At 40.0% G+C, this 14,309-nt stretch overlaps 1 protein-coding gene across 1 annotated transcript in view; it reads right to left on the bottom strand.

Moving 5' to 3' along the window:
- LOC126419049 (leucine-zipper-like transcriptional regulator 1) overlaps positions 1-10,664 on the bottom strand; it is a 139,646-nt gene extending 128,982 nt beyond the window's left edge. The window contains exons 1-2 of the mRNA XM_050086120.1: positions 10,342-10,664; positions 10,081-10,220 (exon numbers count right to left, since the gene is read on the bottom strand). Of these exons, the coding sequence (XP_049942077.1) occupies positions 10,081-10,217 (137 nt within the window). The 5' untranslated portion in view covers positions 10,218-10,220; positions 10,342-10,664. The remainder of the gene's footprint in view (positions 1-10,080; positions 10,221-10,341) is intronic.
- Positions 10,665-14,309: the final 3,645 nt, after the last annotated feature.

Here is a 14,309-nt window from a genome sequence, read left to right as displayed (position 1 = left end):
AGAGTTGCAACACCTCAGTATTTCTAAAGAGATGTGGAGACCAGCAACTCGCTCTAAATATTCACAATCACGAAATTGCAAAAAAAAAAAAAAATTGCTATCCTAAAACTACAATATCAATGACACACAACTGGAATCACAACACCTGGAAATACACCTGGATGCAACAATTTGTGAGGATATGTTATTAAATGATCATATTGGCTCAGCAGGAATTAAAGCAGGTGGCAAACTTCGATTCATTGGTAGGAGTCTGAGAATATGAAATAAGTCTACAAGAGAGAATGCTAGTACAAGACTTGTGTGACTTATCCTAGAATATTGCTTAAGTGTGTGGGACAACACCCAATAGGACTAACAGGGGGATAATGAACATTTCAAGGGGCCGGTTCAAGAACATTCTTCCACACAAGCAACCTTTCATTTGGTACCCCCTTTTCCCTCATACATGTTCAACTGTGTCAGTTTTCGCTACTAACTATGATGTGCAATTTATACATACTTCACACTTGGGTTCTCCTGGTGCCCTCTCAGATGGCACCCCACGCGGCCACTACTAATTATGATACATCCAGTAATAATATCTTAAGTTTTGGCCTGCCTAGTGCCCCTCTCAATCTGGCACTCCAAGGGGCAGCTTTTGTCGCTTGGCCCTTAAAGCAGCCCTGAACATATTCGAAGGAGGTCAGCTCAAATAGTGGCAAGTGGAAAGAGTTATGGAAACATTAAAAAACTGAACTGACAAGCCTACTTACATTTCAAAAACCAGTATAAATTGATGAATCCAGGAATGTAATGCAGCCTCCTAAATATAGCTTCCACAGAGACCATTAGGTCATCATTAAATTACCAGAATGAATTTTCGCCTTACAGCAGAGTGTGCAGTGTTTCAACACCTCCCAGAGGTGACACAAGATCCCCTGATTCTCACATGCAATGGGTTTAGTGACCCATACAGCCGTGCCTCATAACTTACCCTCACAGCTTTACTTCCGCCAATACTTCTGTCTTACCTTTCAAACTTGGATATACAGGAATATTCGATATAGGTTGTTGGCTTTGACTGCTTAGATGGGAAATATGCGACAAATACCATGATTAAGGCAAATGTAACGTGGTGTTATTGGCAATTTTTTCAAATGGGCTACCCTACATATCAGTCTGTCACCACAATCAAGTTTTTTTTAGTATTACATTTGATGGTTTTGCCAACTTGTAACCAAACTATCACCTTCAAACTTAACCTAGACCTCAGGCAAAGCTACAAGTTGATCTGTCACTACAACCAGTTTTTTTCCTTCCTTCATACTCGTTGGCTACACAAGCTAACAAACACAACTGTAAATAAACGCACAAAAAAGTGATGTGACAACATCCATTAGCATTATGTCACTGATGAAAGCATACGACACATATCTAACATTCCTCTTGACCCCTAAATCTCAGACGCTCTCCTGCATACCGGATACTGAAGAGCAATGGTTTACCCACGGCCTAAGGGACTGTTTCTAGAATCACCCTTGAAAGGCAAGGTTCCAGAGATCAGTTCTCAGTCAAGCAAATAGTTTTAACCTAGTAAGAAGTTTCAAGATTAGACTGATTACAGCACACACAGACAAGTCAGCAGCTATTCCTCACACACTCCAGACACAAATGGAATGGGACAGAATTCTAACATGTAGGGGAATAGGAAGTACTTTATGGACAGTGTCAGCATACGGAGAGACGTATTAGTGATCATGATGATATAGCCACAATAGTTACCATAGCTAACAAATGCACCAAGAAATTTAGGAGAATATTTATACTGGAAAGAGCATATAACCAGGTGTTAGCATTCTACTTTGTCAATGAATGGATGTCATTCAGTTAGAATATGATGGAAACTGAGAAATTATTGGTAAAGTTTCAACAGATAATACACTGTGCAGTGGAAAAGTATGTGCCAAGTAAGTGGATTCGAGATAGGAAAGACCCACTATGGTTTTCTGAGGAAACAGAGATTGTTGCTCCTGGTTCAAAAAAGAATGCAGAAATGTCAACAGGCAAAAAGCAATGGAAATCATGCATCTATAAAAATATCAATGTGTGAAGTACACAAGAACTACCACAGTCATGCCTGTATGAAAGATCTTGCCTAGAACCTGAGTAAATTCTCGTCCTAAGTAAAATTATTAAGCTGGCCAAGAGAATCTATCAAGTCATTTGTGAACTAGTATGGTGTGGTAATAGGAGACAGCTCAATAAAAGCTCAAGTTTCAAAAATATAGGAAAAGATAGAGCACTACTTGCCATAAAGATGACACTAAATTGCAGACAGACACAATTAAAAGACACTTACACATAAGCTTTCAGACACAGTCTTCGTCGGAAAAAGAGAAAAACATACCATTCATTCGCACAACTCTGGCCAGATTCTGGCTGGAGCTGCCGAAGTTGGCGGTCATCTGTGCACAAGGTGTGCTTACTTGTGTGAATGAACGGTTGTCTCTCTCTCTCTCCCCCCCCCCCCCCCCCCTCTCTCTCTCTCTCTCTCTCTCTCTCTCTCTCTCTCTCTGTGTGTGTGTGTGTGTGTGTGTGTGTGTGTAATGAATGCTGTACCCAAAAGCTTATGTTTTACGTGTCTTTTAATTGGGCCTGTCTGCTACTTAGCATGTCATCTTTATGTTACACAGAAAATTCCTACCTGGAGTTTCCACTGTTTGAAAAGCTGCAGTATTAAATTTTTGATATTTAAATAGTTGTTCACACAAGATCATAGAAACGTACAATCATTTGACCACTGCGAAGAATCCTTTATGGACGAAATTGTAAGAGATATCCTCAGCATCGAGAAGCAACAGATGATGATGATGGATGATGATGATAAATAATAATAATAAAGAAGATGGGGCAGGGGAGGGGGTGGTCGCCAGATCCAGATGGAATCCTAAATCAGTTTTATAGTTTGTATTCTATAGCACTAGCCCTTTACTTAGCTTGCATTTATAGTGCTAATCGCTTGCCCAGTGCCAAGACCCAAGCGACTCAAAAGAAATGCAGATAACTCTTCTATATAAGAAGGATAAAAGAACAGACCTGCAAAATTACAGATCGTATCCCTAACATCATAAAGAAGGGCAACAATCTGATTCCATACTCCTACATTTCCAGAAAGCGGTGCCCCACTGCAGACCTGATGAAGGGCCAAGCAGAAGGAATAAGTTCCCTAATATTTGAGTAGCTTGAAGAACTCTCTAAGTAGCAGAACTCATCATTTTGTTCTCAAATGAGAGTTCATCAGAAACAAGGGTATCACCACGAGTGCTCCAGGGAATTGTGACAAGATTGCTCATTCCCTGTTTACATGAATAATCTGATGGATAGACTGAGCAGAACTTGGTGACTATTTGTTGTTGATGACATAGTGTAACAGAAAGTTGTTGAGTCGCCAGAACAGTAAAGGATGACATACATAGAATTTTTATTTGATGTGATAAACAGCAGCCTGCTAAAAATGTAAGTTAATGCAAATGAACAGAAAAAACAATCATGTAATATTCAAATACAATATTAGAGGGTGCTGCTAGACAGTTGCAGTGTTTAATAGCTAGGTGTAAAGTTGCAAAGTGACATGAAATGGAACACACACATAAGGTTGATAGTAAAAATGGCTCTGAGCACTATGGGACTTAACATCTATGGACATCAGTCCCCTAGAACTTAGAACTACTTAGACCTAACTAACCTAAGGACAGCACACAACACCCAGCCATCACGAGGCAGAGAAAATCCCTGACCCCGCCGGGAATCGAACCTGGGAACCCGGGCGTGGGAAGCGAGAACGCTACCGCACGACCATGAGATGCGGGCGGTTGATAGTAGGGAAGGCTTCTATTTACTGGGATAATTCTTGAAAAGGTTAGCTCATCTGTAAAGGAGACCACGGAGTACCTTAGCGCAACCAGTTCCTGAGTACTGCTCAAGTGTTTGGGAGCCCTACTAGGTCACATTACAGGAATACAGAAAACTAATTCAGAGGCATTCTGCAAACTTTGTTACTTGTAAGAAACAGTATTTGCTGCTGACAGCAGAATGACTTTACTTCTGCCAAAATAAATTTCGCCTAAGGGCGATGCAGATAGCCGTACCGTAGGTGCAACCACAACGGAGGGGTATCTGTTGAGAGGCCAGACAAATGTGTGGTTCCTGAAGAGGGCAGCAGCCTTTTCAGTAGTTGCAAGGGCAACAGTCTGGATGATTGACTGATCTGGCCTTGTAACAATAACCAAAACGGCCTTGCTGTGCTGGTACTGCGAACGGCTGAAAGCAAGGGGAAACTACGGCCGTAATTTTTCCCAAGGGCATGCAGTTTTACTGTATGATTAAATGAGGATGGCGTCGTCCTCTTGGGTAAAATATTCCGGAGGTAAAATAGTCCCCCATTCGGATCTCCGGCCGGGGACTACTCAAGAGGATGTTGTTATCAGGAGAAAGAAAACTGGCGTTCTACGGATCGGAGCGTGGAATGTCAGATCCCTTAATCGGGCAGGCAGGTTAGAAAATTTAAAAAGGGAAATGGATAGGTTAAAGTTAGATATAGTGGGAATTAGTGAAGTTCGGTGGCAGGAGGAACAAGACTTCTGGTCAGGTGACTACAGGGTTATAAACACAAAGTCAAATAGGGGTAATGCAGGAGTAGGTTTAATAATGAATAGGAAAACAGGAATGCGGGTAAGCTACTACAAACAGCATAGTGAACGCATTATTATGGCCGAGATAGATACAAAGCCCACACCTACTACAATAGTACAAGTTTATATGCCAACTAGCTCTGCAGATGATGAGGAAATTGAAGAAATGTATGATGAAATAAAAGAAATTATTCAGATAGTGAAGGGTGACGAAAATTTAATAGTCATGGGTGACTGGAATTCGGTAGTAGGAAAAGGGAGAGAAGGAAACGTAGTAGGTGAATATGGATTGGGACTAAGAAACGATGGAAGAAGCCGCATGGTAGAATTTTGCACAGAGCACAACTTAATCATAGCTAACACTTGGTACAAGAATCATGAAAGAAGGTTGTATACATGGAAGAACCCTGGATATACTAAAAGGTATCAGATAGATTATATAATGGTAAGACAGAGATTTAGGAACCAGATTTTAAATTGTAAGACATTTCCAGGGGCAGATGTGAACTCTGACCACAATCTATTGGTTATGACCTGTAGATTAAAACTGAAGAAACTGCAAAAAGGTGGGAATTTAAGGAGATGGGACCTGGATAAACTGAAAGAACCAGAGATTGTACAGAGTTTCAGGGAGAGCATAAGGGAACAATTGACAGAAAGAAATATAGTAGAAGAAGAATGGGTAACTTTGAGGGATGAAGTAGTGAAGGCAGCAGAGGATCAAGTAGGTAAAAAGACGAGGGCTGGTAGAAATCCTTGGGTAACAGAAGAAATATTGAATTTAATTGATGAAAGGAGAAAATATAAAAATGCAGTAAATGAAGCAGGCAAAAAGGAATACAAACGTCTCAAAAATGAGATCGACAGGAAGTGCAAAATGGCTAAGCGGGGATGGCTAGAGGACAAATGTAAGGATGTAGAGGCTTATCTCACTAGGGGTAAGATAGATACTGCGTACAGGAAAATTAAAGAGACCTTTGGAGAAAATAGAACCACTTGTATGAATATCAAGAGCTCAGATGGAAACCCAGTTCTAAGCAAAGATGGGAAAGCAGAAAGGTGGAAGGAGTATATAGAGGGCCTATACAAGGGCGATGTACTTGAGGACAATATTATGGAAACGGAAGAGGATGTAGATGAAGATGAAATGGGAGATACGATACTGCGTGAAGAGTTTGACAGAGCACTGAAAGACCTGAGTCGAAACAAGGCCCCGGGAGTAGACAACATTCCATTGGAACTACTGACGGCCTTGGGAGAGCCAGTCCTCACAAAACTCTACCATCTGGTGAGCAAGATGTATGAGACAGGCGAAATACCTCAGACTTCAAGAAGAATATAATAATTCCAATCCCAAAGAAAGCAGGTGTTGACACATGTGAAAATTACTGAACAATCAGTTTAATAAGCCACAGCTGCAAAATACTAACACGAATTATTTACAGACGAATGGAAAAACTAGTAGAAGCCGACCTCGGGGAAGATCGGTTTGGATTCCGTAGAAATACTGGAACACGTGAGGCAATACTGGCCTTACAACTTATCTTAGAAGAAAGATTAAGGAAAGGCAAACGTACATTTCTAACATTTGTAGACTCAGAGAAAGCTTTTGACAATGTTGATTGGAATACTCTCTTTCAAATTCTAAAGGTAGCAAGGGTAAAATACAGGGAGAGAAAGGCTATTTACAATTTGTACAGAAACCAGATGGCAGTTATAAGAGTCGAGGGGCATGAAAGGGAAGCAGTGGTTGGGAAGGGAGTGAGACAGGGTTGTACCCTGTCCCCAATGTTATTCAATCTGTATATTGAGCAAGCAGTAAAGGAAACAAAAGAAAAATTCGGAGTAGGTATTAAAATCCATGGAGAAGAAATAAAAACTTTGAGGTTCGCCGATGACATTGTAATTCTGTCAGATACAGCAAAGGACTTGGAAGAGCAGTTGAATGGAATGGATAGCATCTTGAAAGGAGGCTATAAGATGAACATCAACAAAAGCAAAACGAGGATAATGGAATGTAGTCGAATTAAGTCGGGTGATGCTGATGGAATTAGATTAGGAAATGAGACACTTAAAGTAGTAAAGGAGTTATCCTATTTGGGGAGCAAAATAACTGATGATGGTTGAAGTAGAGAGGGTATCAAATGTAGACTGGCAATGGAAAGGAAAGTGTTTCTGAAGAAAAAGAGAAATTTGTTAACATCGAGTATAGATTTAAGTGTCAGGAAGTCATTTCTGAAAGTATTTGTATGGAGTGTAGCCATGTATGGAAGTGAAACATGGACGATAAATAGTTTGGAGAAGAAGAGAATAGAAGCTTTCGAAATGTGGCGCCACAGAAGAATGCTGAAGATTAGATCAGTAGATCACATAACTAATGATGAAGTATTGAATAGGATTGGGGAGAAGAGAAGTTTGTGGCACAACTTGACCAGAAGAAGGGATCGGTTGGTAGGACACATTCTGGGGCATCAAGGGATCAACAATTTAGTATTGGAAGGCAGCGTGGAGGGTAAAAATCGTAGAGGGAGACCAAGAGATGAATACACTAAGCAGATTCAGAAGGATGTAGGTTGCAGTAGGTACTGGGAGATGAAGAAGCTTGCACAGGATAGAGTAGCATGGAGAGCTGCATCAAACCAGTGTCAGGACTGAAGACGACGACGACGACGACGACGACGACGACGACGACGACAACAACAACAACAACAACAACAACAACAACAACAACAACAACAACAAGGGCAGTGACGACAAGGTAATAGAAAGTAAGGAGGCATATAGATAGTCTTTTTTCCCCTCTCTCAATTTTCAACTTGAACAGGGAAGGAACTGACTAGTAGTGATATAGGGTACCCTCCGCCATACAATGTAAGGTGACATGACGGGTATGTGTGTACTTCACAGTCATTTGCAGAGTGTAGATATAAATGTAAACTCTTAACTTTGTTACCCAACTTCATTCACATAGCACTTTGAACCATTCTAAATTAATACCTCTACATAGTTGAGCCAGACTCCAATAAAAGTAACACTAACAGGACTATGACAAGTCCAAAGTTACTTTCACTTCTCACTATACCCGACCACTGAGAATGGTGCATTAAATTCCACCCCCAAAGAAGTCTTTAATCCAACTGTTAAATGGTGCATTATTTTGTGTTTCCAAGACGAAAGAGAGAGGCTTTGTACAATTCAAGAAACAATGTATCAAGTTTGACTGTTATCTAGAGCATTTTTTGTGTTGTGAGTAAAAGCTTGTTTTCATATGATTGATGTTTGCACAAAGTTTGGGAATTCTTACATCATAGTTGTTTAGCGTCCAAGGAAGGTGTCGTACATGAATGTCACGCATGCTCCACCATTTTACAACAATACGTGAAGTAGCAACAGAGATCTGTATTCTTTGCCTCTGTCAAGATTTTTTAAAAAAAAGAAGGTCGATTTGCATTCTTCTGCTATTCCATGGTAGGCTATTTTGGACCAGAAATATACAACAGACTGCTGCTAGGAGGGCAGTTTGTGTGCATAATTAATAATCTGGTACTCCCTCTAAGACCTTCTCTCAACTGAGAAATGTCAGCTGCCTTTTTATGCTACTGTAACTCATTGCCATATCTGTAAGTCTGTTGATCAAAAGGAGGAACTGCAGTACAATCATCTTCAATTTAACAGTTTCAGAAAGCACAGTTCTCTATTTTGGCCTCCACTTCATCATCTTAGATTTCAGTTTCAGTATCAAAGGAGCAAACGGACAACACTGATATTTTCAAAATTCCCAGGAAAATTCAAACTACTTGTTGCAAATTATTTTGCTTTTAACTTCAATGTTTACTCATTTCACAACTGTGCTTGCACCCATTTATTCTGTTTTTGCAAGTAATCAAACTGTTTGAATATGTGCTGTGTATTTTTATATTCTTCAAGTAATTTTATAACTCTACGAACAACAAGAAGTGCCATAAAGTCAGTTACAGTATATTGTGATGATAAAGGAGACATTCAGTTATCCACGAATCTGTTGACAAACTCTAGATCCAAGCAAATAGACAAAGCATTATTTTGTATGTCAGGTGTTATTAATGTTGAACCTCTACCTTCTTGTTTTCTGAAGAACTGTTAACCGATGGTTTCACAAAACCACTTAGCAGTGCCAGACATGAAACATGCATAAGAAACTGTGGCCTTGTGAAACAAGTGGACTGTACATTTAGACTTCATACTGTGTGCCAATTATAGTTTAAGGGTGGATGTCGAGGTGGTGGTGTTTTCTTTTTTTTTCCTCTTCCTTGTTGTAATTACTCTGTGGTGATTTTGTGTTCTTGAGCACGTAGTTATTAGGCATGTGGTGATTAATTCATAAAGTGCTGTCACAGAGAGCTTTCACATTTATATTTAAAAAATGGTCAACAGGCCAGATCAGTCAATCATCCAGACTGTTACCCTGGTAACTACTGAAAAGGTTTCTCCTCTTCTAGCAGTGTTTGTTAGACTGGCTTCCCTATTACTTCTCCAACGTTTAGAGCCCATTCGAGAACATCTTATGACACAAGCAACTCATGTCAGTTTTCACTCTTCACTGTGGTGAACAACACACACAAATCTTGCAATTGGGCACCCTTCTCAGCTTGGCACCCCAAACAGCCACTGTTAATTGTCATACAACATGTATAAAAATCTTACAGTCACGGCATCTCTGTTGCGCCTCTTAGTTTGTTGTCCCAAGTGGCAGCTTGCGACACTTGGGCTGTAAGCCAGCAATGCCAATTTATTTGGATCTGTGCTACGGTAGGCTGTACTGTTACAGCACGCAAGCCATCCCACTGTGGCAAGATCCACACTTCGTGATGGAACTTCTGGATTACATACCACATTCCCAGAAAATGTTCACTTTCTTATACTTTGCAAGATGAGAAACTGTACTATCAAACTTTATTATAAACCCCACAAGTTGGTATCCAGACACAAGCAGAAACAATATTTCTTGGCTTTTTACGAAGAAGAATCATCATATTTACTACCTTCCAGAACTGATGCAACAGTTAACATGTCTGCAATAAAATTTTTTGTCATACACGTTTCCACACAAGGCTGCCCAGGAAAATACAGATACTACCAAGAAGACAGCTATGGCAGCAAACTCCAAATACCATATGGTAGTTACAGTAAAAAATACAAAGTAGCACTTTTGTTATCATCATGCATGCGTCAAAATATGTTTATAAATAACTAAATGTTTTTCTTTCGCTTAAGCAAATCGCTGCACCAGCAGCTTACGGAAGGGATTGTTTCCACTTCCTACAACTAATGTCGAAAAAATTAAACCTATACCCTGTAGCATTCTCTTTTTTGCTTGCAATATTCTTTTATCAAAGGTGGTATGTTAACGAACAGAGCGAAGACGTACCTTGCTCCTACAAACTCGTCACATTCGGGCATACGAACCCATCTGTGCACGGTCTCGAAAGGGCCAAAGTCAAGAGTGAGGGCTTCAGCTGCTTCCGGATAAGAATGGTCAATATTCACAGGTTGCGCTACAGCCATGTCCTGGGAAAACATGTGCTCTGTAAGATTACTTACAATTTCCTGAAGCACATCTCTACGCCACAAATGAAACAATCCATCTAGGTGGGAAACACTGGCATGTCTAGGACTGCCCAGTACTCACCTTCCCGCTTCAGTAAAATCATATCAATGGCTGTCTAGTAAACAGGAAGGTATTTTAATGGTTTTTTTGTGATATATATGCGAGCTAGGACTGGCTGCCACACAATAACTTTTACATCCTTAATCAAATTTGTTTGCGTACGCTATGAAAGTGTCCATCTCCCAGGACAATAGCGTATGTACACTATCTTTAGCCCTATCAAATAGCTATATGACAATTATACATAATCGTTTCTTCGTTCATTCATTCATTCAGTCTTCCTTCTTCTCGACGTACACAACAACGCTCCTGTGAGTCCTGTAGACCTGTCAAAGCTCAAACAGGCGAACACGGAACTTTATATTAATATCACTGTCGTTTGAACTATAATCTCTGAATATCGACATTCATATTATCACTAAATTCATTAGTGGTTTCTACGAAAATTGTTAAGTCTGATACACAAATCTTAATTAAATTGTCTCAGCTACCTTTGCTTATTAATCAGCAGTACTTGCTTTTACAGTTTATTTCATTGTGGCTCGCGTATTTAGTGGTTTTATTGGCCAAATCAAGTGTGCGCCTGAGGCCAGCATAATTACATCCAATGTATAGTGTTCATGCATCCCACGGAGGCGGATCCCTGGGATGTGGAGACAAGTACAATAGCGGTATGTACATTTCATTAGATTGCAGTAAAATGAAATTACTTCACTTTATGATTATAGTATTAACAAGCTACCATTAATTGCAACCCAATAGGGGAAAAGTGCCTAAGATGACATACTATTTGTATTTTTTGCTTTTTCTTCTAGGTTTTATTCCTTAATTTTATTGCGCGTATGCTTGTCAAAGCTGGACGTTGTATGCGCTCATAAACGATTCGAAATCACACTAAACTCTTAAAAAAAGAAACTATGCCAATGTCAGTTTATATTTACTATGTGGGTAAAACAAACCAATTCATAGCTTTCAGAAAAAAGTGATACACTATGCAAAAATCTTGAGCCCTCTCACGTGTTTCTATGGTTCACAAAGACCCCACACAACATTCTTAATCCTTGCTTGGACATCATTACGCTCACTGCGAGCCCAAATCCTACATCTAGTACACTTAATCCATATTTCCCTTGCCTTGAATGCCAGAATATATCACTGCAGTATAAAAAAACACAGTCAACCTCATCTGCACCGTGATCTGAGTTCTAGGCTTCTCCACTGCTGAACTATAACCTTTTTCTGTCCTTGTCTAGGTGACCAGTATTCCTCAGCTACTTTTTTATGATGCACTTTCTCTTCTAGAAGCTTGATGATGGGATGGCGTTCAGAAGACCTGAAGAACCTTGAATTGTCTGATCCTTCTTGAAGAGTATGATCCTCCTGAAGGAACTAGAAACATTTCATCAGCAGATGTCTTCTGTCATTTAGGACTATCTCTTTTAGGACTCTGAAACCTGGTTGTGGGAGCAGATTCCTCTGCACGTGGTGAAATATCTTGTAAAGCATGTGAGCATCCAGGAAAACATCCTCTTCACACTCATTCTAGTTGCTGGCGAATTTTGTTCAGTCTCTACAGGTTCGCATCTGTTGGTAGTCTAAGCCAACCAGAGCAAACGGATGTTCCTCAATAGCATCTGTGATTAATGGCCAAAGGGCCAACTTAGCAGATCCATTCTTAGCATTAGCCTTACCGTAGCTTTACTGTATGCATTGTTATTGGTATTTATTGAGCATTCATTTTATCATATACAATGATATAGGCATTGTCATGTAACATTATATCAGTTTATAATTATACAGTAAATTAATAACATAGGCCTACGGTGGTAAAACATATATAAATATATATCTCGTGCAGTGTATTGCAGAGAATAACAAAACAAACAATAATGAATTCTTTATAGTGCATACTATTTTCATACATTTGTTTTTCAGATATGACATCGTTATCATTGACCACTATAGTAGAGAATAACACAGCAAACAATAATTAATTAATTATAGTGTGTACAGGCAAACTATTTCATACATTTGTTCAAATATGAATTATCATTATCATTGACAACTATGTCGCTATGTTCTAAAAATCCTCGTACTTTGTAACACTGTAAAAAACATTCTCTTAATAACATTTTTAAGCTCATTTTTAAAAATGTAAAACTTTCCTATCTTTTTATGCTTAAGGGAAGAGCACTGAAAAGGATTTTGCGGTGATATATTGTACATTTGTGATATTGGGCCGTTTTGTGTGTTTCTCTGTGGAAATCATTCAAGATGGAAGCGACATTATTTGAAATTCTTTGAAAATTTCCCTGCAGGGCTCTCTTCGTGCAGCCCCTTTCATTATTCTTAATGCTCGTTTTTGAATAATGAATGACCGGTTTGCCAGGCCTGAATTGCCCCAAAATAAGACTCCATACTGCAATAGATTATGCATAACAGCATAATAACCACATATTACTGTTTTTTCACTGCGGCATTTTCTCAGCGTTGTGAGCATATAGCAGCATTTACTTAGCTTTTTATTAAGCATTTCAATACGTTTATCCCACTTTAGATGCTCGTCTAACCAGATACCTAAAAATTTTGTGTTTGAAGTTTGTAAAATCTTCTGTTCACCAAGTTTCAAAACTACAGGGTTATTACAAATGATTGAAGCGATTTCACAGCTCTGCAATAACTTTATTATTTGAGATATTTTCACAGTGCTTTGCACATATATACAAAAACTCAAAAAGTTTTTTTAGGCATTCACAAATGTTCGATATGTGCCCCTTTAGTGATTCGGCAGACATCAAGCCGATAATCGAGTTCCTCCCACACTCGGCACAGCATGTCCCCATCAATGAGTTTGAAAGCATCGTTGATGCGAGCTCGCAGTTCTGGCACGTTTCTTGGTAGAGGATGTTTAAACACTGAATCTTTCACATAACCCCACAGAAAGAAATCGCATGGGATTAAGTCGGGAGAGCGTGGAGGCCATGACATGAATTGCCGACCATGATCTCCACCACGACCGATCCATCGGTTTTCCAATCTCATGTTTAAGAAATGCCGAACATCATGATGGATGTGCGGTGGAGCACCATCCTGTTGAAAGATGAAGTCGGCGCTGTCGGTCTCCAGTTGTGGCGTGAGCCAATTTTCCAGCATGTCCAGATACACGTGTCCTGTAACGTTTTTTTCGCAGAAGAAAAAGGGGCCGTAAACTTTAAACTGTGAGATTGCACAAAACACGTTAACTTTTGGTGAATTGCGAATTTGCTGCACGAATGCGTGAGGATTCTCTACCGCCCAGATTCGCACATTGTGTCTGTTCACTTCACCATTAAGAAAAAATGTTGCTTCATCGCCGAAAACAAGTTTCGCACTGAACGCATCCTCTTCCATGAGCTGTTGCAACCGCGCCGAAAATTCAAAGCGTTTGACTTTGTCATCGGGTGTCAGGGCTTGTAGCAATTGTAAATGGTAAGGCTTCTGCTTTAGCCTTTTCCGTAAGATTGTCCAAACCGTCGGCTGTGGTACGTTTAGCTCCCTGCTTGCTTTATTCGTCTACTTCCATGGGCTACGCGTGAAACTTGCCCGCACGCGTTCAACCGTTTCTTCGCTCACTGCAGGCCGACCCGTTGATTTCCCCTTACAGAGGCATCCAGAAGCTTTAAACTGCGCCTACCATCGCCGAATGGAGTTAGCAGTTGGTGGATCTTTGTTGAACTTCGTCCTGAAGTGTCATTGCAATGTTATGACTGACTGATGTGAGTGCGTTTCAAGCACGACATACGCTTTCTCGGCTCCTGTCGCCATTTTGTCTCACTGCGCTCTCGAGCGCTCTGGCAGCAGAAACATGAAGTGCGGCTTCAGCCGAACAAACCTTTATGAGTTTTTCTACATATCTGTAGTGTGTCGTGACCATATGTCAATGAATGGAGCTACAGTGAATTTATGAAATCGCTTCAATCATTTGTAATAGCCCTGTATATTGGGCTTTA

The sequence above is a fragment of the Schistocerca serialis genome, chromosome 9 (assembly GCF_023864345.2).
Source record: "Schistocerca serialis cubense isolate TAMUIC-IGC-003099 chromosome 9, iqSchSeri2.2, whole genome shotgun sequence".
Classification (NCBI taxonomy): Eukaryota; Metazoa; Arthropoda; class Insecta; order Orthoptera; family Acrididae; genus Schistocerca; species Schistocerca serialis.
This window is presented reverse-complemented; position numbering and strand designations above follow the sequence as displayed.